The sequence below is a fragment of the Erythrolamprus reginae genome, chromosome 5 (assembly GCF_031021105.1).
Source record: "Erythrolamprus reginae isolate rEryReg1 chromosome 5, rEryReg1.hap1, whole genome shotgun sequence".
Lineage (NCBI taxonomy): Eukaryota > Metazoa > Chordata > Lepidosauria > Squamata > Dipsadidae > Erythrolamprus > Erythrolamprus reginae.
Genome location: NC_091954.1, coordinates 23,080,461 through 23,103,410, shown reverse-complemented (window position 1 = coordinate 23,103,410; position 22,950 = coordinate 23,080,461). Strand labels below are relative to the sequence as shown.

The 22,950-nt window shown below is 44.4% G+C and overlaps 2 protein-coding genes across 3 annotated transcripts in view; one reads left to right on the top strand and one right to left on the bottom strand.

Annotated features, from left to right (window-relative positions):
• The window catches only part of LRRC20 (leucine rich repeat containing 20), a 176,008-nt gene extending 166,774 nt beyond the window's left edge, over window positions 1-9,234 (bottom strand). Inside the window, exon 1 of one of the 2 annotated variants that reach the window (XM_070752223.1) lies at window positions 9,149-9,234. The gene's annotated coding sequence lies outside the window, so the exon portion shown is untranslated. The other variant, XM_070752222.1, reaches the window with a different exon arrangement.
• Window positions 9,219-22,950, top strand: part of EIF4EBP2 (eukaryotic translation initiation factor 4E binding protein 2) — a 28,711-nt gene continuing 14,979 nt past the window's right edge. The window contains exon 1 of the mRNA XM_070752227.1: window positions 9,219-9,743. Coding sequence (XP_070608328.1) covers window positions 9,608-9,743 — 136 coding nt within the window. The 5' untranslated portion in view covers window positions 9,219-9,607. The remainder of the gene's footprint in view (window positions 9,744-22,950) is intronic.

Below are 22,950 nucleotides of genomic sequence, written 5' to 3'. Positions count from 1 at the left end.
ATCGCCCTTCTCCCATGTATCAAAGGAAAGTGTAAGAAGGGTTATGAAAGCCACCTTAAAATTCCTCACAGAATAAATGTTTTTATAACATCATTCATATATTTGGCCATGATGAGAGGGGCTGGTGCTTATATTCATGCATAACTGCTAACAACTAAAGATTCTATTATTAATCTATTCTGTGCTCTTCACTTCTATATAACAGATTTGGTAGGTGTTCTGTTTAAGAGCAATGAGTAAAGAAAAGCATAAAACCCACAAATAGGTTTGGCATTTTATACTTCCTTCTTTCATCTATCTGTAGCTAAGCCGTAAGCTGTTGTTTCAAGAAAGACTGTTAATTTAGAGCCTTGAAGAACAAAATAAAGTTAGTAAAGATAGTTCAAGAAATTGACATTGGAAGCTGCTTTATGCCAAAACCTATATCATTCTAATCTAGGAGTTCTCCTGCGCTGGACTGAATCTTTTTTGATTTCTGATGGACCTTACCAATTCAAAATATTTTCTCCACACACCCTCTGCCTAGAGAATTAATCATGCAATCCTCAGTTATGCTTGGTTGCTGACTCGAGATTTCTTAATACTTGTTATCATCAGTTTTGTATTCATTTTCATCATGACGCACACACCAGATCAAGTTACTGGAATTTCACTGACCTGAAAAATATTTTTTCTTCCTTGGAGAAAAGCTCTAGAAACATTCGTATCTAACTAAATGCTCATGCCTAATGACATGGGTGAATTCTGCCAAGCATCCTTTTTGTCCTTTTTATATTGCCTGAAGTTATATTACGGCCCCGAGTCTGCAGAGATGGGTGGCATACAAATCCAATAAATAAATAAATTATGTGTGTGTGTGTGTGTGTGTGTGTTTGTTTTCGTAGATTTTCATGGGTATATGTATGTAGATTGTTCTGAGTTCGGGTTTTACTCCGTGTAATATTTTGAGTGTCTATGCGACGTTTAGGTGAAATCACGTTCACCATCATCAGGCTGAAGTTGTTAGCTTCGTGCTGCTTTGAATATAGTTATATAATAAATATAAACTACTGTATATTCAAATAAACATAAACTATATTATTTATTTATAATAAATATAAATTATATTCAAAGCAGCATATATGCTGAAGGGATTGGATACTGTAGCCTAGAGGTTAGTTCTCTGCCTTACAAGGCCCAGGTTGCAAATTCAAGTCCCAGTGAGGGTATGGCAAGCTGATGAGGCCAGAATAAGGCCGAAATAGATCTATCCTAGTCTCCCTTAACATGTCACACACACACACACACACACACACACACATATTACAGGCAGAGGCTACAGGTTCAAATCCCAGTGAGGGTATGGCTAGCTGTTGAGAGGAAACAACCTCAAAATATACTAGTCTCCCTTCATTTTCAATTCAGCAAAAATATGTTACACACACAAACACACACACACACACACATTTATCCTGATGTGAAGGTTGTAATGGGCAATGGAAGTCATGAGGCTGGGTCTATTCCTACATTTTAAAATAGTGATCAAGGATTATATTCTGGTCCCAAGAAAATGAAGGCTGGAGCAAATGGCTCAGCCTGAAGTTAGAAATTGTAAAAAACAGTGAACTGGAGCACTAAAAACAGTTACCTTTGGACTTTTAGAAAAGAACAGAGGAAAAGAACATGGTCACCAAATACAGATGCCCACCTCAGTTAAATCTGTATAAAATTTTACTGCAACAAAATTGTTCTTGGATATGCTTACAATGACTTAAGAACACAAGTCTTTTTTTTACCTACCAATATGACTCTTGCTGTAAGAAGGATGTTGGAAATGTAGTTCTTTGAGATGTGCAGCATTGGAGCAAGGTGTCTAAGGTCCTCTTATCTGTTTTGTCATACTTGTCCTGAAAAGTTGTGTGCATGTGTGCAAGACAAAGCCCTGAGCTTACCAGAAGTGGTTCTAGGTATTCAAGAGTAAGAGTATGATGCCCCTTGATAGGATTATCTTCAAGATAGACTACAAGGAGTCACTTACAAAAGACAACAACAAGAAGTTAGAGCTACAAGACTGAAAACCTTGATGGGAAGACTTAAGGGGAGCCTGAATTAATTGTATCTGGAGTAGGAAACCACATCCTGGGCGCTGTTCCTCATGACACTATGATATTCAAAATAATGCAAAGCTAGGATGTTTGGGATAAGAGATAGTGAAGCATGATCCTTATTGCACATTTGCAATACAGCAGATACATTTTTCTGATAGATAAGAATTTTGCAAGGAAACATTTGTAAAAGTCTAAAAAAACCTAATGATCATCCCAACTTTAAAGATAAAAACAGAAAAAAATGGGTATTTTATAGTCTTTACCTGTTTTGACACCATTTTGTCAGCTAAAAATAAGCATAGGTATGAAACTATTATGAAAGTTAAAAATGGGGAATTAATGGAACCTTTATTAAATATTAAGAAGCCAACAGGAATATGAAGCTAAATTCCTACAGTTGACCACAATATGTCAAAAATAAATACACAGATAAAATTAATTACAGGAAGAGATGTTAATGACAAAGATAAGATTGCAAAGGATCATGCCTTTAGTAATGCGAGAAAGTATATAACTTCCAATGTATAGCTATGGGAATGATTCTTCAGAGTACAGTATCATGGACTGCATGAATCAATCAGTACTAAACCAAGTACTGGGGATTGATGGTGCCTTGAGACAATGCATTAGCAAGCAGAAACTTGGGATAGGTGAGGCACATGCATGATTGATGACAAAAAAAAACTATGTTTGGCAAGTTTCACCAAAGTAGGAAGCCAATCTAAATATTGCAAAAATATTTTTTATAAGACCTATAGTATGAGCTATTTTAAAGATAGTTCAAATGGTGAGTACTTGTCCATAGAGTAACAAACAGCGAACAAGACTTAAAGGCAACTACCTGTAATTGAATTCAAAAGTAAGCTTCATAATCAGTAAAAATTTCCTGTATGCATTCAGTTTTTCTTTTTGTGGCATTTATTTTGATCACTAGAAAGTTTTTAACAATAATTTTGCTGATTAATACAAGGAAACAAACAACTAGTTCATGTTTTGAATCAGAGTTTTGCAACCAAGGAAGAAATAAATAACAAACAATAACAATTCTAGATTTTACAGAATACACACAATTGTCCCAATTTAACATAATGTAAAAATTCATACATTTTAGCTTATATGTGCCATTGTTTAAATATAGACTCTGGCCTCCAACATCAACTGCTTTCCTGTCTTTTGCTCTCATACTTTCTTTTGGGGAAAGTATGGAATTAGCTATAGATTGATTTCAGGTCAAACAGCCTAAACCAATATTATAGGTTGAATGGCAGATAAGCAGGGTGGCAGATAGGCCAATTGATTATGCAGTAATAATAGACCATATGCATTGATTTGGGTGCTCATTTTATTATTTTCCACACAAGTAAATGCTTATATGAAGCGGATATGTGATGTAGATATTTTACAACAAGATGATGCCCATATCCAAATAGAGTATAAGTCTGAAAACGAAATCTCTCTAAACCTTTGCATACTATTTCAAGATCAAAGAAGCTACTCTAAATAGCTAAAGAATTATTTCTCAACAAAATGAACCAGCAAACGTGGAGAACTCTTAAAAATATCACTGGTTATAGTAAACCGCCATCCCAGGCTGAAGGAAGTCCATAACTGGCAGATGACCTGAACGTGTTTTATCGCAGGTTTGAAAGGAAACTACAGCCATCTATCTCCACAACCCCCATCTCAGATGCACCAACAACAGCCAAGCCTCCTACAACTGATCCCGTATCACTGAGTTCACAAGGCCTAGTGATAAGAGAAAAGGAAGTGCAAGATCTATTTCACAGACAAAAGCCAGGAAATCTCCAGGCCCAGACAAGATAACTTCTTCTTGCTTAAAAGTCTGTGCTGACCAATGGGCTCCCACCTTCATCCAAATCTTCAGTAAATCGCTAGAGACATGCTATATTTCTTCTTGTTTCAAATGCTCTACTATCAGCTCAGTGCTTATGAAGCCCACCATCAAAGAACTGAAGGACTGCAGACCAGTTGCTCTAATATCTGTAGTTATGAAAACCTTTGAAAGGCTAGTGTGGTTGAACTTGAAAACCATCATGGATCCACTATTACAGTGTTTCCCAACCGGTGTGCCACGGCACACTGGTGTGCCGCGAGACATGGTCAGGTGTGCCGCGAAGAAATAAGCTCAGCTTCTGGTCTCGCAACTTTTTGCGAAGAGAAAAAAGTTGTGAGACCGGAAGCTGAGCTTGCTTCTTTGCGCCTTCCAAGTTTTCCAGCAGTTGCGGCGCCCCGCCCGGCTGGAGCTTCCCTGTCAGCAGGTGAGCTTTGGGGCTTGGTGGGAGGGCAGCGGGAGGGCGGCGCGCAGGGGGAGGGTGATGGCGGCGGCAGCGGCAGCGGGCAGGAGCCATGCCTTGGGGCGGTGGCAGGGTGCTCCCTCTCTCTCTCCCCCTCTCTTGCTTTCTCTTTCTCTCCCCCCTCTCTCTTTCTCCCAGTAGCCGTGGGGCGACGTCAGGGTGATCAGCTGTGAGGCGGAGCTCCGGAACAGAGGAACAGAGGCACCGACGGCGGCGGCTGGAAATGCTGGAATTGCGTGGCTGGCACTTGCCTGCTGGCTGGACCAGGACGGAGGCTCAAGCCCCACGTCCATGCCCAGCGCAACGTCAGAAATGTACGGCGTCTAGCCACCGCCATCTGTGCCTCCGTTCTGGAGCTCCGCCTCAAGCTGATCACCCTGCCGTCGCCCCACGGCTACTGGGAGAAAGAGAGAGGGAGAGAGGGGGGGAGCAAAGAGAAAGCAAGAGAGGGAGAGAGAGAAAGAGAGAGGAAGAGAGGGGGGGAGAGAAAGAGAGAGAAAGATATAGCAAGAGAGGGAGAGAGAGAAAGAGAGGGAGAGAGGGGGGAGAGAAAGAGAGAGAAAGAGATAGCAAGAGAGGTAGAGAGAGAAAGAGGGAGGAAGAGAGGGGGGGATAGAAAGAGAGAGAAAGAGATAGCAAGAGAGGGAGAGAGAGAAGGAGAGAGGGAGAGAGGGGGGGAGAGAAAGAGATAGCAAGAGAGGGAGAGAGAGGGAGAGAGGGGGGGAGAGAGAGAAAGAGATAGCAAGAGAGGGAGAGAGAGAAAGAGAGAGGGAGAGAGGGGGGAGAGAAAGAAGGAGAGAGAGATAGCAAGAGAGGTAGAGAGAGAAAGAGAGAGGAAGAGAGGGGGGGATAGAAAGAGAGAAAGAGAGCAAGAGAGGGAGAGAGAGAAGGAGAGGGAGAGAGGGGAGAGAGAAATAGATAGCAAGAGAGGGAGAGAGGGAGAGAGAGAGAGGAAGAGAGGGGGGGAGAGAAAGAGAGAGGGGAGAGAGGGGGGAGAGAAAGAAGGAGAGAGAGATAGCAAGAGAGGTAGAGAGAGGAAGAGAGAGGAAGAGAGGGGGGGATAGAAAGAGAGAGAAAGAGATAGCAAGAGAGGGGGAGAGAGAAGGAGAGAGGGAGAGAGGGGGGATAGAAAGATATAGCAAGAGAGGGAGAGAGAGAGAGGAAGAGATGGGGGGAGAGAAAGAGAGAGAAAGATATAGCAAGAGAGGGAGAGAGAGAAGGAGAGAGGGAGAGAGGGGGAGAGAAAGAAGGAGAGAGAGATAGCAAGAGAGGTAGAGAGAGAAAGAGAGAGGAAGAGAGGGGGGGATAGAAAGAGAGAAAGAGAGCAAGAGAGGGAGAGAGAGAAGGAGAGGGAGAGAGGGGAGAGAGAAATAGATAGCAAGAGAGGGAGAGAGGGAGAGAGAGAGAGGAAGAGAGGGGGGAGAGAAAGAGAGAGGGAGAGAGGGGGGAGAGAAAGAAGGAGAGAGAGATAGCAAGAGAGGTAGAGAGAGGAAGAGAGAGGAAGAGAGGGGGGATAGAAAGAGAGAGAAAGAGATAGCAAGAGAGGGGGAGAGAGAAGGAGAGAGGGAGAGAGGGGGGATAGAAAGATATAGCAAGAGAGGGAGAGAGAGAGAGGAAGAGATGGGGGGAGAGAAAGAGAGAGAAAGATATAGCAAGAGAGGGAGAGAGAGAAGGAGAGAGGGAGAGAGGGGGGAGAGAAAGAGATAGCAAGAGAGGGAGAAAGAGAGAGGGAGAGAGGGGGGAGAGAAAGAGAGAGAAAGAGATAGCAAGAGAGGTAGAGAGAGAAAGAGGAAGAGAGGGGGGATAGAAAGAGAGAGAAAGAGATAGCAAGAGAGGGAGAGAGAGAAAGAGAGGGAGAGAGGGGGGAGAGAAAGAGAGAGAAAGAGATAGCAAGAGAGGGAGAGAGAGAAAAAGAGGTAGAGAGAGAAAGAGAGAGGAAGAGAGAAGGAGAGAGGGAGAGAGAAAGAGATAGCAAGAGAGGGAGAGAGAGGGAGAGAGAGAGAAAGAGATAGCAAGAGAGGGAGAGAGAGAAAGAGAGAGGGAGAGAGGGGGGAGAGAAAGAAGGAGAGAGAGGGGGTAGAGAAAGAGAGAAAGCAAAAGAGAGAGAGAAAGAGAGATAGCAAGAGAGAGGGAGAGAGGGGGGGAGAGAAAGAGAGAAAGCAAAAGAGAGAGAGAGAAAGAGAGAGAGAAAGAGAGAGAGAAAGAGAGAGAAAGAGAGGGGAAAGAGAGAAAGACAGCAAGAGAGAGAAAGCAAGAGAGAGAGAGAAAGAGGGGGGAAGGAGGGTGAGGGAAAGACAGAGAGAGGGAAGGAGGGAGAGAGAAGGAGGGCAAAAAATAGAGGAAGGAAGGGAGAAACAAAGAGAGATGGAGAGAGAGGGGAAAGAAAGAGGAGGGAAGGGAGAGAGAGAGAAAAAGAGGGAGAGAGAAAAATAGAGCGAAAGGGAGGAAGAGAGATATTTTTTGTCCAAACTTTTTTTACACCACCCCCCCGCCCACCCACCCCGCTCAATGTTCCCCAGGATTTTGTAAATGTGAATAATGTGCCGCGGCTCAAAAAAGGTTGGGAAACACTGCACTATTAGACCCTCTGCAATTTGCATATGGAGCAGAGATCAACATGCTGTTGATATGGCTCTGCACTACATCCTACAACATCTTGAATCTCCAAAGACCTACATGAGGGTCCTCTTTGTAGACTTTAGTTCAGCATTCAATAGCACCATTCCAGACACTCTTCTAAGCTGAACCAGCAACCAGTACCTGAATATACTTCTAAGTGGATCATAATCTTCCTAAAAGACAGGAAGCATAGTGAGTCCAATCACAGAATCATATCAGGTATCTGTACAATTAGCACAGCCCCCTCCCCAAGGCTGTGTGCTCTCTCCACTTATCTTCTCTCTATATATCAATGACTGCATCTCTAATGATCCCTCTGTTAAACTACTGAAGTTCGCAGATGACACAAGTGATCAGACTCATTCAAGACAATGATGAATCTGCATAAAGACGGGAGGTTGAACCACTAACCTTGTGATGAAACCGGAAAAAACTGGAACTAAATACCCTAAAAGCCATAGAAATGATGGTAACTTTAGAAGAAACCTGCCCATATTTCCACTTCTTACAATACTAGACAACGCAGTATCAATAGTACAGTGATACCTTGTCTAACAAACTTAATTGGTTCCTGGACGAGGTTCTTAAGATGAAAACTTTGTAAGATGAAACATTATTTCCCATAGGAATCAATGGAAAAGCGATTAATGTGTGCAAGCCCAAAATTCACCCCTTTTGCCAGCCGAAGCACCCGTTTTTTGCGCTGCTGGGATTCCCCTTAAGGAGCATCAGTGAAATCGCAAAAACACCAAAGTCCTCGAAACCCCACCTCCAGACCTATGTGTTTTTGTGATGCTGTGATTTCACTGAGTTTCCCCTCGCTGGGAAACCCCACCTCCGGACTTCTGTTGCCAGCGAAGCGCCCGTTTTTGCGCTGCTGGATTCCCATGCTGGGATTCCCCTGCAGCATCACAAAAACACGGAAGTCCGGAGGTGGGATTTCCCATGGAGGGGAGCCTCAGGGGAATCCCAGCAGCACAAAAACGGGTGCTTCACTGGCAACGGAAGTCCGGAGGTGGGGCATCCCAGCGGCGGCGGTAGGTTTGTAAGGTAAAAATAGTTTGCAAGAAGAGGCAAAAACATCTTAAACCTCGGGTTTGTATCTCAAAAAGTTTGTATGATCAGGCGTTTGTAAGACGAGGTATCACTGTATTTCAAATTTCTAGGTTCTACCGTATCGCAAGATGTAAAATGGACACCTAATATCAAAAAGTCATCAAAAAAGCACAACAAAGAATGATCTTTTTGCACCAACTCAGAAAGCTCAAACTGGCCAAGGAGTTGCTGATACAGTTTTACAGAAGAATTATTAACTCTGTCATCTGCAACTCTAGTGGAATAGATGCTGCTCAAGTATGAAAGCTCTGTTTTATTACAGCCGGTTCAATGATTGCTTTTTATTCTACCAGTACTTTAAAATAATTTACATCAAACTCTGCACCTAATAAATATCCTCTTCATACAAAAGTTTACAAAGAACCAGCTTTGTTCTCTGTTCCCCTTTATCCTGGCAAGAAACATTGGATTGCAACTTTATCTTATCTGCAATTATTCCACAATGTTCCATATTCTATGTTCCTACTGCCTTATCTATTAAAACGTGCTCTGGATGAATCTCAAGAGCAAGTTGGGAGATTCCAGTATTACACCTAGTCCTCAATTCACAACAGTTCAATTAGTGACCCTTTGAAACGGCACTGGAAAATGTGACTTATGACTATTTTTTACTTATGACCATTGCAGAATCCCCATAGTCATGAGATATACATTCGTGGCTCACATTTACAATGGCTGCAGTGTTCTGGAGTGACGGGATTCCCTTTGACCACCTTCCAACAAGCAGTCATGGGGAAACCAGATTCACTTAACAACGGTTTTACTGATTTTAAGAACCACAGTGATTCACTTAACAAATGTGAGGAGAGAAGTTGTCCGCTTTTCACTTAGCAACATAAATTTGGGGCTCAAAATTGTGGTTGTAAATTGAGGATTACCTGTATCACTCCCAATTCTTTAAGGCTGAGGAAATGGGGGAGGGGAGACTCTCAAGAGGGTTTATCCAAGATGCCCGTCCTGGTTTACAAGCAACCTGCTAACATTCCCTCGGGCGTAACGCCAATCACTAACCCGGACGAAGCCGAACAGGCCCTCCGGCTCCTGGCGTTAATTCAGCCCCGAAGACGTTCCGCTTTGGCCCAGCAGAGACGCGGCCACGTGCTCCGTCGGCGGGCTAGTGGGTGGGTGTCTCCGCCGCGTCCCCGCCTCCTGGCTCGGCCTTGCCCGCCTTTCTCCGCCTTCCGAGCCCCTCGTTTCCTACTGCTGGCGGAGGCCGAGGGAGAAGGTGGCGGTGGAGGCGGTGACGGAAAGAAAAAAGTGGCCCGGAGCCGGAGAAGCGGTCGCCTCCGCCATCCCCCTCGTTGCCCCCGAAGGAAGCCGCCGCCGCCACCGCTTCTTCTTCCTTGCGCCCCCGCTGCCTCTCCGCTCTCCGCCTCCCCCCGGTTTTTGTTTTCCTTCGCTCCGCCACCCAAGTTTCCCTTTCTGCAGCTCCTGCCTCCCGCCCACCCAGGACAATAAGAGCGGAAGAAGATGTCCTCCGGGGGCCACCAGCAAAGCCAGAGCCGCGCCATCCCAACCAGGACGGTGCCCATCAGCGACTCCTCGCAGCTACCTCATGACTATTGCACCACGCCCGGGGGGACCCTCTTCTCCACCACGCCCGGAGGTAAGCGGGGGGAAGGGAGGAGAGAGAAGGAGGCCAGGCGCGAAGAGAGTCCATGAGGGGGAAGAGACCCCCGCGCCGGGCAGGCCCACCGAAGCGGGAAGAGGGGGCGTGCGCCCGGGCCTGGCTAGAGCGCTTGATCTGAGGGCGCCTTAAAAGGGGGTGTGGACGCCTGGGAGGCCTTGGCGGTGGAAGGGGACACACTCGAAGCCTCAGCCGTCCGTCATAAGCGTCCTCTGAGGGAAAAAGAAAGAGTCCGAGCTTGCCGTCCGGAAACGTTGAAGCGCCCTCACGAGCGCTTTGCCTTCCAGCCGGAGCATTGCGGGGAAAGACGCGCCGCAAGGGCGGGGGGGGGGGGAGGAGGCGGGAAGACCCGCTCATTTCTGCAGGAAGGCCTCGTCCACAAAACCTCGGGGCGCGCCGGGGAGAGAAAGCGGGCTGGATCCGGATCGCCGCCTAGGCCTCGCCCTCTAGTGCGGGGCTGGCGGCGAGGTATTTGTAAACAAGGCCCTGGAGAGCCGCAAGACGCCGCGGCTGTTGCACAATAAAGGAGGGGAGGAGTCCGGAGCGAGGCAGGGACCGTGGCCGCGGGCGAGGGAAGTGTGAAGTCCTCGACTTATGACCGGCCAGAAAGGCCTCTTGTGCTTAAGCCGATCAGGCTTCAGCATCAACCTTTAGGAAGGCGACGAGCAGCGGGTCCCCTCGTGTTTATATAGAAGGCCTGCTTTCCCTTCGGGAGGAGAGGACCACGCCACCCTGCCCCAAAACACCCCGGCTCGGGCGTTGGAAATGGCTGGCGTGTCTGTGGTGTTTTACCAGCCGCCCTTTGGGGACGTCAGCCGGCTGCCCTGCCTAGCTTTTATTAATATTAAATAAATAAATAAACTAGGCCGCGAGAAGGCACCACGTGCTGTTTCTGCTTTTCCCTGAGGAAACGCTTTATGTGCTTTTTTTTCTCCAAATCGCTTCAACTGTTGTATATAAAATAAGCTACCCCCAAAACGGGGACGCGGTTGCGTTATATATATCGCGGGGAGCTTCGAACTAGGGTTGAATCAGATGAATTCAGTTATTTGTGGACCCTTTTTTTAATGTCTTGGACGTGCATTGAAGCGGAGCAGGAGATTAGAGAGAAGCAAGCAGGATCCCTCAGCTAATGATTAAGCCTCTGTTCCCTAGACGTGGAGCGAGCTGGTTTGAAGGCAGTAGAAGTTGAAGGGAGGTGATATGTGCACGTGTGCAGCTAAATAGTAAATTTCCTTTCAAAATGGTATTGCTGTAGGCTCGGGGTTTTTCAGCTGTTTACAAGCTGTTGCATAAGGCCACTCTGAGTTTGAAACTTTGCTGCTTTATGTCTGACGATTTTTTAAACTTAGCTAATACATTAGTTTTAGTTAATACATTAACCTGCTCAGAAGCTTTTAACAGCTTTGTCCAACTTTGCCCCCCCCCCTCCAGCTGCTGAAAATGCTGGATTAATACAGAGATTAATTCCAGAGGGGAAAATATGATAGTAATATGTTGTAAGAAACATTCTTATGATGCTTTAAAAGTAAAATTATTGTGACATCCAGCTTTCGTTGACTAGACCACTTAAGAATTATGTTATGATTAGACTTGTCCTCTTATCGGTATGGTTCTCAGATGTCACAAGTCTCTTCCCCCATCCCACTTGTTTGCACTTTTGCCTTGATTTTCATATGTGCAACTGTGTATTCTTTTATCCTGCTGAGTTCTAGTAAACTCAAAGTTGATGCATTGTTTTTTATGTGGCCAAGGTTTAGATTTTAGATAGCTAACAAACTGATTTGGTCTTTGCAACTTTTTCTTAAAGTTGATGAGCACCAGGTTCCTTCTTGGGCCTTTTGTTTACAGCTTTGAATTATACTTTTATATTTCATATTATTCAAAATTACTGGTAATGGGTGGGGAGGGAGAGAAAGCAAGATATGCTGCCTTGCTGATTTGTCAATGACATGGGTTTCTTCTGCAGGCCCAAAACTATTAAGATTACATTTCAAGTTAACAGCTGTCATGCCAGAGAACAGTATAAATTTGGAAGTTTATATAATTTCTGGAATGGCATTTCTTTGCCCAGAACTTGCTTTGAATGGGAAAGGCACAGCACTATGCTTTTTATTTAAAAGGTACATGATTTGGCACAAAATAGCTCTTCAGATATGTGAGTTAAAATTAGATTTTTACTTGAAGAATTCAGGGCCGAAATTCACACACCTAAAAGGAACTCAAGCTTGGAAAATTAGAGATATCAGGCTTGTTTCAAATAAGTGGCTAGTATGAAAATTAACAATTGATAAGGAGTAGCTGTGAAACTTGACAGTTTCTGCCAGAATACCATAGTTTGACTTTTATGGTTGTATTTCTTCATTAACTGTGGTTTATTAAATACATTATGAGATTTACATTAGATAGTAAACATACCATGATATGGAAAACACAAATAAGCCAATTACATCATGATTTAACATCCAGAAGGCATTTTGAAATTGATGGATTGATATTCTGTCTTCTCTGTTTTCCCTGTTGTGGAATCATTGCCACATGATACAACAGAGTCCTCCCCCCTCCCTCCTTATATGTTTTTTTGTTGTGAGCAGCTGAGAATCTGGGAAGATTTGGTGGCATCCAAGTCAAATATAAATATTCTGTGAACCCAGTCGACAATGTTGCATTATATTTTACACAAGTAGTCTTCAACTTGCAACTGGTCAATTAGTGAAGTTTGAAGTTACAAATGACACCCCCCCCCCAAACATATTTACTACATAATTCTGAAGTTCCAGTAGCCACCCCTCCTATATTTTGAGTGCTTGTCAACCAGACTGAATTTATAGCCATCTGCACCTTCCTAGTTTCACACGAGACTGCAACTTACAATGCTTTTGCTGTAAACCAGTATTTACTTCCCATAACAAATAATGAATTCACTTAACGACCACTACCAGAAGGTCACAAAATCAGATCGATCACACAATGACATGCTTTATGGTTGTCAGGACTTAAAACTATACTTGCTCAATTACGGTTTTGAGTCTACTTGTAGAGTACAATATACAAAGTTGAAAACCATCGACACCCCCCCCCCCCAAATGCTTCTGCTGTTCCTGGGGTGCAGAACAGAGGAAGCGTGTCCATAGTTTAAAAACTCAGATTCCCATTGATTACAATGAAAGAGGTAACCATTTGCAAGGCTTAAAGAATCCTAATGCTCGAATTGGATTAATTTTACTATATTCTGTTCTGCAGTTCAGGTATGATTTAAATGCAGGGCTGATGCAATCAAATTGATATTCTCTTCATAATCTTGACAGTACAGTGGTCCCTCGAGTTTCGCGATCTCGATCTTCGCTAAACGCTATATCGCGAGTTTTCAACCCGGAAGTAAACTCCACCATCTGCGCATGCGTGCCCTTCCACGCATGCGTAGATGGTGGAGTTTCCCCGCCGGGCAGAGGCTTCCCTGGGTCTTCCCCCTCTTGCCCCGGTAAGGCGCGAGCAACGGCGTGGGCGGGTGGGCGGCACACGCGCGGGGAAACCCCAGGGCCGCTTCTCAGCTGAGAAGCGGCCCCAGCAACAGCGCGGGGGGCGGGCGGCACGCGCGCGCGGGGGAAACCCCAGGGCTGCTTCTCAGCTGAGAAGCGGCCCCAGCAACAGCGTGGGGGGGCGGGCGGCGCGCGCGCGCGCGGGGAAACCCCAGGGCCGCTTCTCAGCTGAGAAGCGGCCCCAGCAACAGCGCGGGGGGGCGGGCGGCGCGCGCGCGCGCGGGGAAACCCCAGGGCCGCTTCTCAGCTGAGAAGCGGCCCCAGCAACAGCGCGGGGGGCGGGCGGCGCGCGCGCGCGCGGGGAAACCCCAGGGCCGCTTCTCAGCTGAGAAGCGGCCCCAGCAACAGCGCGGGGGGGCGGGGGGCGCGCGCGCGCGCGCGGGGAAACCCCAGGGCCGCTTCTCAGCTGAGAAGCGGCCCCAGCAACAGCGCGGGGGGGGGGGCGGGCGGCACGCGCTGCGGACAAGCAGCAGCAGCGAGGCGGCGGGGAAACCCAATCTTCAGCTCCTCGCTGCTGCGGTGGAAATAAAAATACCATCTGCGCATGCGCAGATGGTGTTTTTACTTACGCACCGCTACTTCGCGACAAATCGATCATCGCGAGGGGTCCTGGAACGGAACCCTCGCGATGATCGAGGGACCACTGTAATCCCATTTCCTTTAGGAATCAACTGACAAACTATACTAATTTCAAACTTTTGCTTAGAGTGGGAGCAGGATGTCCTATTCTTAAGTGGAAGCTTGTTAAAGGTCACTCAAAATTGCATAGCTGAAATTCCATTACTTTAGTTTTAGTTGTTGCATTTTTTCCAGACATCTGAATCTGATATTTCTATATATAAATAAATACTAGTAATTAAAAATAAGTTTGTTTGTTTGTTTGCTTGCTTGCTTGCTTGCTTATTCGACTTCTATGCCGCCCAATCCCAAAGGACTCAGGGTGGCTTACAACCCAATAACAATACAAAAAGATACAGCAATAAAAAGAAGTCGAATATAAACTTTTTTTAAAAAACCTAACCCCAATAAAACCCATTTATATAAAAAACCAATCAACTCTTATGCATGCACACAATTCATAAAATAAAAAAATTGACCATGAAAGATGCCGGCAAAGCCAGGTCTTTGTGGCCTTGTGGAAGGCCAGTAGGGCGGGAGCTGTACAGACATCGGGAGGTAGTTGGTTCCATAGAGCCGGGGCAGCCACAAAGAAGGCCTTCTCCCGCGGTCCTGCCAACCTACATTGTTTAGTCGATGGGACCTGGAGGAGGCCAACTCTGTGTGCTCTTATTGGTCTCTGGGAGGTCTGTGGCAGGAGACAGTCCCGTAGATAGTCTGGCCCTGAGCCATATAGGGCATTATAGGTAATAACCAACGCCTTGAATTGTGCCTGGAGACTAATAGGAAGACTGTGCAGCTTGCAGAGCACAGGTGTCACGGCGGCATTCTGGACTATTTGCAGTCTCCGAACACTTTTCAAGGGTAGCCCCATGTGGAGCGCATTGCAATAATTGAGACTGGAGGTGATAAGGACCTGAGTGACTGCACAGAGCCTACTGGTCCAAATAGGGCCACAACTGGTGAACCAGGCGAACCTGGACAAAAGTCCCCCTGGCCACAGCTGAAAGTTTGACTCCATTGAAATCTTTGGTTACCCAAAAGTGTGAAAACAGTATTTTTTATCTAAATTGGAATATATTGTGTGTGTGTGGGGGGGGGGGGGGGGGAATACTAGCATTGCAACATTAAACATAAGTATGGCAAAAGAAGGAACACAGATATTGAAAGATGTAATTGCAAAGAAAATAATCAAGCTGTATTTTATGAATATAAATTTCCTTATTATTTTATGATTCTGTTCATTTAATTATTCTAAATTTCCAAAAATTTATAACTTTTAAAAAGACCAGTGTGGTTGGTTGGTTGGTTGGTTTTTAAGTGTAGTTGTTGGTTGGTTTTTAAGTACGGTAATCATCCATTAATTAATTAATTAATTCTGGATTATCCCACCTTTACAGAATCTTAAGTATTTCCCACATTGAAAAAGCAGCAAATTCTAGACCACCTTTGCCTCAGGAAGCTTCCTGGATGATTCTGGACCTTAGTTCTCAGTCCAGCCTATGTCATAGAGTTGTAGGGAAAGAATGAGGAAATGCTATGATTTCCACCATAAACTCCTGTATGAAAAATTGGGTATAAGTTAAACAAGAAAGAAAATAATTTTGAAAACATGGAAGGGTATTTATACATATACATGTGCAACAGAGAAGAACAGTGTTGAAACCAAAGAAACATTAACAGCCTATCTCAGGTTCCGTATTAAAATAGTAAGGAAGAGTACTGAAGGTGGCTATATCTGTGTAAAGAAGAATTTTGGAAGAACACCAACTTATGAGGAGAACTAACAGCCAGAAGAAACTTCAGAAGGCAAAATACAGACATTTGGCAATGTTTGGATTTCTTCCTCACTTATACAAAAGTGCTTTTGTTAGACACATTCCTTTCTCGCTCTAATTTTGTGATGTTTCGTTTTGAAAGCACTGAATGTGCCTTGCTACTTGCCATGGATGTTGGAACCCAGCCCAGGTCAGCAAAGCAAAAATTACACCAGTGCCTAGAGAAAAAGTTATGAACACCTGAGCACCATCACTTTTGCTCTGCAAAGCAATATTTCAACAGGCTTTGATGACTTTCATTGCCCATGTTTTCATGGCCAAAAGTTAAAACTTTCTCCTTGAGAGATATCCCAGCTGACTTCAGATACCTAAAAAAAAAAACCTTGATTACATAAAAAAGTTTTCCATGGACTGTTGGGATTCTGCCTTAAGGCAACTAATTGCGTGAGTTAATGGATTATTTTAAATGCAGACATTATAAGGATACTGCTAACTGTTGGTCTTCAATTCACATGAGTGGAAATAATTATTGCTCACTTTTTTTGTTATTTCATTCTACTAACACTGGAAAAGAGAAGTCAGCATTCAGAGTTTTATTAGTAGAGGCTGTTGTTTGGGCTGAAATGTGTGAAAATCAAGGACCAGAATTTGGTATTTGCAGAAAAGCAAGTAGGCATATGTAAAAGAAAGAGATGTAATGGTGAGAGGTAGATTAAATTATCATGAATATTTCCTTCATTGTGGGGTTTGCTTTGTCCAAATTCAAAATCTGATACTTGGTTTTTATGATCCAAAAATCTTTGGGGGGTTTTTTAATACCGCAAATATTCAGCAAGTATTTTCATGGCAAATGACCTAAATTGGACAGAACTCTTATTATATTGACCCCTATGCACCATTTATTTGGAATGTTGGAATTAGTAAACTGATACATTTGATCGGAGAAAGGGGCTGTGCTGCTTTACCGTCTACAGATTATGCTGCTTTTCACCAGCCCTTTGTTCAAATTTCTTCCAAAATTGCTATTTATCTGAGTTGCTAATGCTAAGGAATTTCATTGGTGGAATTGGACTGTTGTGCTTGAACCATTTCTGATACCCCATTTCTGATATTCAGGTTGTGACTGCAATTGATGTTGCATAGACATTCAGAGAGAGACAGTCCAAAGGGGAAACAATGGTGTACGTGTGAAGATGTCATCAGGCAAATGCATTCTGCTTACTTACCTCAGATGTCATGGTGCAAGTATGTAAGGGTGGAGTTTACGTGAGGAGCTGCTCGCACTGTGATTCTGAGGTCACCATTGATTGCTACAGATACCACTGAGCTTATAAACAAAAGGGCAGTTCATGCAAGAGAGAGACAGAGAAAGAAAGAAAGAGAAGGGTTGCTTTGAGTGATTTCCAAAAATAACACCCCAAAACTGAGTAATCAAAACTGAAGCAATGGAATATAAATCTAATATACGGTAACTAAATAGCTATTATACTCACCCAATAAGTAAAAAAGAGTCAGTAACAGCAGCCCAGTATTTTCTTGGGGTATTTATCCAGTTGTACACACACACGCACACACACACACACAACTTTGCTGAAGGAATAAAACCAAGGTGAAAGCATGGAACAAATCACCATTTTGCTTTGACAGGCAAGTCTGTTTCCTAGTAATTTTTCCAAGTAACTAGCTACATAAAGATACAAATGTAAAAAGAAACTCTGAACAAATATAAAACTGAGGGTTACAGATGAGAGATTCAAACCCAGAGATTGTGCCTTTGAAGAGAAGAGCAGCTGTTCTATAGCTAGTCTTGACTCAGAAATTCTCATCGTACTTGATGTGCTATTAAAAAGTATTGGGCTGTTCAATTCTACCAGTACCTCAAACTCACTTAAAGCCTACTGTTCTCTCTACAATTTTAATCCAGAAGAGTGGTCTTATCAAATAGTTGCAAGATCCTGCAACAAACCACTGCAAAGTGGAATGCTATCCAAGCATGTTTGCTACTACAGTGATCCCCCGTTTATTGCGTCCCCAACCATTGCGAACAGGGTACTTCGCTATTTTTCAACCCGGAAGTCAAAAATACCATCTACGCATGCGTGCCGGGCACGCATGCGTAGATGGCAGCGGCTTCCCTGGGTCTTCCCCCTCTTGCTGGCGTCAGCGAGGAGTTTCCCCACCGCCCACGCAAACTCCTCGCTGCCGCCCGCCCTTCGCCCGCCCACGCCGTTCATTCTCGCCGCTTTTGAGCTGAGTCCGGGAGCGAATTCGCTCCCGGACTCAGCTCAAAAGCGCCGATAGCAAGCGGCAAGGAACGGCTTGTCTCGGCGCTTTCGAGCTGAGTCCGGTCAGCTCGAAAGCGCCGAGACAAGCCGTTCCTTGCCGCTTGCTATCGGCGGTTTTGAGCTGAGTCCGGAAGCGAATTCGCTTCCGGACTCAGCTCAAAACCGCCGATAGCAAGCGGCAAGGAACGGCTTGTCTCGGCGCTTTCGAGCTGAGTCCTGTCAGCTCGAAAGCGCCGAGACAAGCCGTTCCTTGCCGCTTGCTATCGGCGGTTTTGAGCTGAGTCCGGAAGCGAATTCGCTTCCGGACTCAGCTCAAAACCGCCGATAGCAAGTGGCAAGGAACGGCTTGTCTCGGCGCTTTCGAGCTGAGTCCGGTCAGCTCGAAAGCGCCGAGACAAGCCGTTCCTTGCCGCTTGCTATCAGCGGTTTTGAGCTGAGTCCGGAAGCGAATTCGCTCCCGGACTCAGCTCGAAAGCGCCGAGAGCCAGCGCCCCCCGGACCCCCAACCCGGGTTTGGGGGGCTGCTAGGAAGCCCTCCATGCCGGCGGCAAACAGCCGCCCCGCCCCCAATCTTCGGCTCCTCGCTAGCGCTGTGGGAGTAAAAACGCCATCTGCACATGCGCAGATGGTGTTTTTACTTCCGCAGCGCTACTTCGCGAAAACCCGCTCGTTGCGGGGGGTCCTGGAACGGAACCCTCGCAACGAGCGGGGGTCTACTGTATATACAAAAAAAACCACACCCCATCTAACTGATTATGTCTGGGCCTAGAAGCTAAGTGGGATTGTGTTTGGAGTGGAAGCTCTCGAGCAAATTCCAGAGCCATAGGAAAAAATGGGTGATTTAGAGGTGGTGGCAAAATACAGTATTTGCCAAGAAAACTAGATTCATAAGATATGTCACTGAGGTTAACAGGAATTGAACCTAACTCAGTGTTCCATAATCATCCAAAAAGATCCCAAGTGAGGATGAATTAGAACTCACAAGTTCTTGGTGCCAGTCCAGTACTTTAATCATTATATCAGAGTGGGCTCAGATTTGTAGAAAATTTTTTTTTTCTCTTACAGCAGAGCTTTAGGGTAGAATTGGAATGTAAATGAAAAGGGCTGGGTATGTTATAAGCATAGAGTTACAAATTTACACCCTTCCTTTAATTTCTGCAGCTGAAAGAGATGTACATAATTCTTCTACCTCCTGTTTTCTCTCTAAAATAACAACCATTAGGGGTTCAGGTGATGGCTTCTGGGAGACCTCTGTGACTCCAGTTTTAAACTGAAACATCAATGTTTTCTCCATTTTAGAATTTGATAGGAGGTTTATTCTTGCAAATGGGACTGGGAAAAAGTGCCAGCTGTCACATTTTACTATTTTTCTTGCCTTTGCTTTTATTTAATACTGACCATTCCACAATTTTTGTTCCTTGGAAAAAAGGAGAACAATCACAAATGAATCTTCTTTCAGCGGTGATTCTTACTGGGGAGTTGATTGGGTAAACAGGCTGTTTACAAGCTTGGGAAGTTCGATTCCTGTGTTATTTATGTGTTCTAGGAATGCACAGATGGTGCTGAATAGATGTCACACTTAGTTGACCTAGGGGTATGATGGAACACAAGGGAGAAATCTGTTTCATAGCTATACTTGGCCTAAGCCATAAAGGGCATTTAGGTTAAAGTAAAATTCACTACATTTGGTTGTACTGTATGATGTTACATAAGTTCCTTTGATTTAACTAAGCCTCTGTAAAGAAAATGGAGGCCGAAATATGCAGTGGCAAAAAATTGGCAAACAGAATTGAGCAATATGATGAAAATGGGAAGTGGAAGCACTCAGATAAGCAATAGTTGAGGACCAGCTATACCATGTCCACTTGCTTTATTTATACTATTAATCCTTTTCTTAAGAGTTTAATATTTTGTCATCTTTCCTCCCCCCTTCATACACTTTCTTTTTATCAATTAGATTGATTAAATTAAGTTTAACTTTGACTTGATTAAAGCCAGGCAATGTTGCTATTGTCTTAATATGGTGATGCTTTTTCAGATGAGCTTCTGATGTGGAAGGAAATGAGATTTAAGATACTTTATTATTGCCATTGTAAGTACAGTATATACAATGAAATTCACATAATGCCTGAAGACCAGACCCAACAAACATAACAATCCAAAAACACGCCTGACCCGCCAGAAATTCCCAGCCTGAAACATCCAAACATCCACACAACAGACTAAGTTGTGATTTATTTGTGATTTATTTTCAATACAAACCAGAAAGCAATAGTGCATTTAAGCCCTTTGATAATAGATAATGGTGTAGATCAATTATTGCCAATTGTTTTTGAAAAATCGATTCCATATACTGTAGACGCAAAGGATTAAATTAAATACTGTATTTTTTCAGAGTTTAAGACACACTTTCCCCACGCTAAAAGAGGGTAAAAATTTGGGTGCGTCTTATACACTAAATGTAGCTCCATCCAGCCTCTCAAAAGGTGGTTTCATAGGCTGAAAACAGCCTGTGAAATCTCCGTTTCAGAGGCTGGGCAGGGCTTCAACAAAGGGTTCAGAGACTGAAAAAGCAAGGCATAGAGCTCACCACCAACGAACCTGTTGCTAAAGTTCACCTTTGAAACAGAGTATTCAGGGAGGCCATCCACACACACCGCCATCAGCTTTTTTCTTATTTTTCTCCCCCAAAACTAAGGTTCATTATATACTCCGGTGCATCTTATAATCGGAAAAGTAAAGATGCAGCAAGTGGCTTATTTTCTGCTTGCCCTCCAAATTTCAGCTGAGTAAAGGGATACATAGTTTGCTAACATCTAGATCAGTGGTTCTTAACTGGGGTTCGGTGAGTCGGTCTCGGATTCGGCGGAACCTCCGCCACGGAGGTCAAGACACACCCGACTCATTATGTAAATTCGTGATGACACGCCCTGCTTGGCTATCACTTACTGCAGATGATCACATTACATTAATTGGCCTATCAGTGCTGCGGGGAATTTAGTGTGCTCAGTTGTCACCATGTGACTGTCATAGTTGTACGTTGTGTGGTTTCTTTCTTAATATACTAACTATGTCGAGCAAAAAAAGAAAGTGGTCGGACAAATATGTACAACATGGATTCACATGTATCACGGAACGTGATGGGAATCAGCATCCTCTCTGCATGATTTGCAATGCCAAGTTGAGCAACTCTAGTCTCGCATCGGCAAAACTGAAGGAACACTTCCTGAAGCTGCATGGAGATGGGGAATACAAGAACACAATGCTTGCTGAATTCAAGGTGAAAAGAGCCAGATTTGATGAAAGCGCCACTCTGCCTGCTCTTGGATTTGTACCCGTGAACAAACCGATCTTCACCGCATCGTACGAAGTTGCTTACCTGATCGCAAAGCAGGGCAAGCCGCACACCATCGGTGAAACACTCATAAAACCAGCAGCGTTAAAGATGGCGAATCTGATACTCGGAACAGCGGCCGAAGATAAATTATCCCAAATTCCTCTTTCAAATGATACCATCAGTGACAGAAGAGAGTGCATAAGTAAAGACATCTTGGCTCAAGTAGTCGCAGATCTAATTTCAAGTCCAGCAAAATTCAGCCTTCAGCCCGACGAGACCACAGACGTTTCTAATCTAAGACAGCTTGCTGTTTTCGTGCGCTATGTGAAAGACAACATGATAAAAGAAGAGTTTATTTTGTAAGCCTCTTACAACAACAACTAAGGCAGCCGATGTGAAGAAGCTTGTGGATGACTTCCTCAGAGACAACAATCTTTCATGGCACATGGTTTCTACAGTTTGTACGGACGGAGCTCCAGTCATGCTGGGAAAAATGTCTGGTTTTGGTGCGCTAGTAAAAGCCGATGCGCCACACATCATTGTTACGCATTGTATTCTGCACAGGCATGCGTTGGCAACAAAAACCTTGCCTCCAAAAATGGCAGAAGTATTAAAAACCGTAGTAGAATGAGTGAACTATGTGTGAAAATAGTGCTCTGAGGCACCGCATCTTCAGTGAGCTGTGTAAAGAAATGGGCTCTGAATTTGAGTTACTCCTGTACCATTCTAATGTTCGGTGGTTATCCCGGGGACAGGTGCTGAATCGTGTTTTTGCCATGCATGTGGAATTAGCCCTGTTTTTGCAAGAACACCAACGTTGTCATGCAGATTGCTTCAAAAATCCTGAGTTCATTCTCATTTTAGCGTACATGACTGATATATTCGCAGCTCTAAATCATCTCAATCAGCAGATGCAGGTTGGTGGAGTCAACATCATGGAAGCAGAAGAAAACCTGAAGGCTTTAAAAAAAAAACTTACTGTTATGGAAATGACGAACAGAGAACAATAACTTTGCAAACTTTCCCCTTCTGGACGATTGTGTAAGTAAGATCGAAGATGTGTCTGGAATCGGAGACATTTCTGTATCCATGGAACTGTAGCAAACAATTGCCATGCACTTAGATGAGCTTGCAAAGTCTCTCGACGGATATTTCCCTACAAGAAAGTCATATCCAGCATGGGTGAGACAGCTGTTCACGTTTGCTGTTGAGACAGCAGATGTAAATTATGAATACCTCGACGAAATCATTGAAATTCAGCAGAGCCAGGTTCAGCAGCAACTCTTCAGAACAACAACACTCTCAACGTTTTGGTGTCGACAGTTGGAAAAGTACCCAATTATTGCTAAGAAAGCCCTGGAATTTTTTATACCATTTGTTACAACATATCTGTGCGAACAATCCTTTTCAAGGATGCTGGACATAAAAACAAAGGAAAGGGACAGACCTTGCTGTGAAAATGACATGAGAGAAGCACTTGCCAAGGTGAAGCCAAGCATAACTGAACTGCTCTCTCAAAAACAACAGCAGAAGTCACCCTGATTTGCAGGTATGTAATTTGTTGTGAGTTCATGCACTGTGTTGGTTTTGTTCTTTGATCAAGGTGATGTTCATGCACGGTTCATTTTG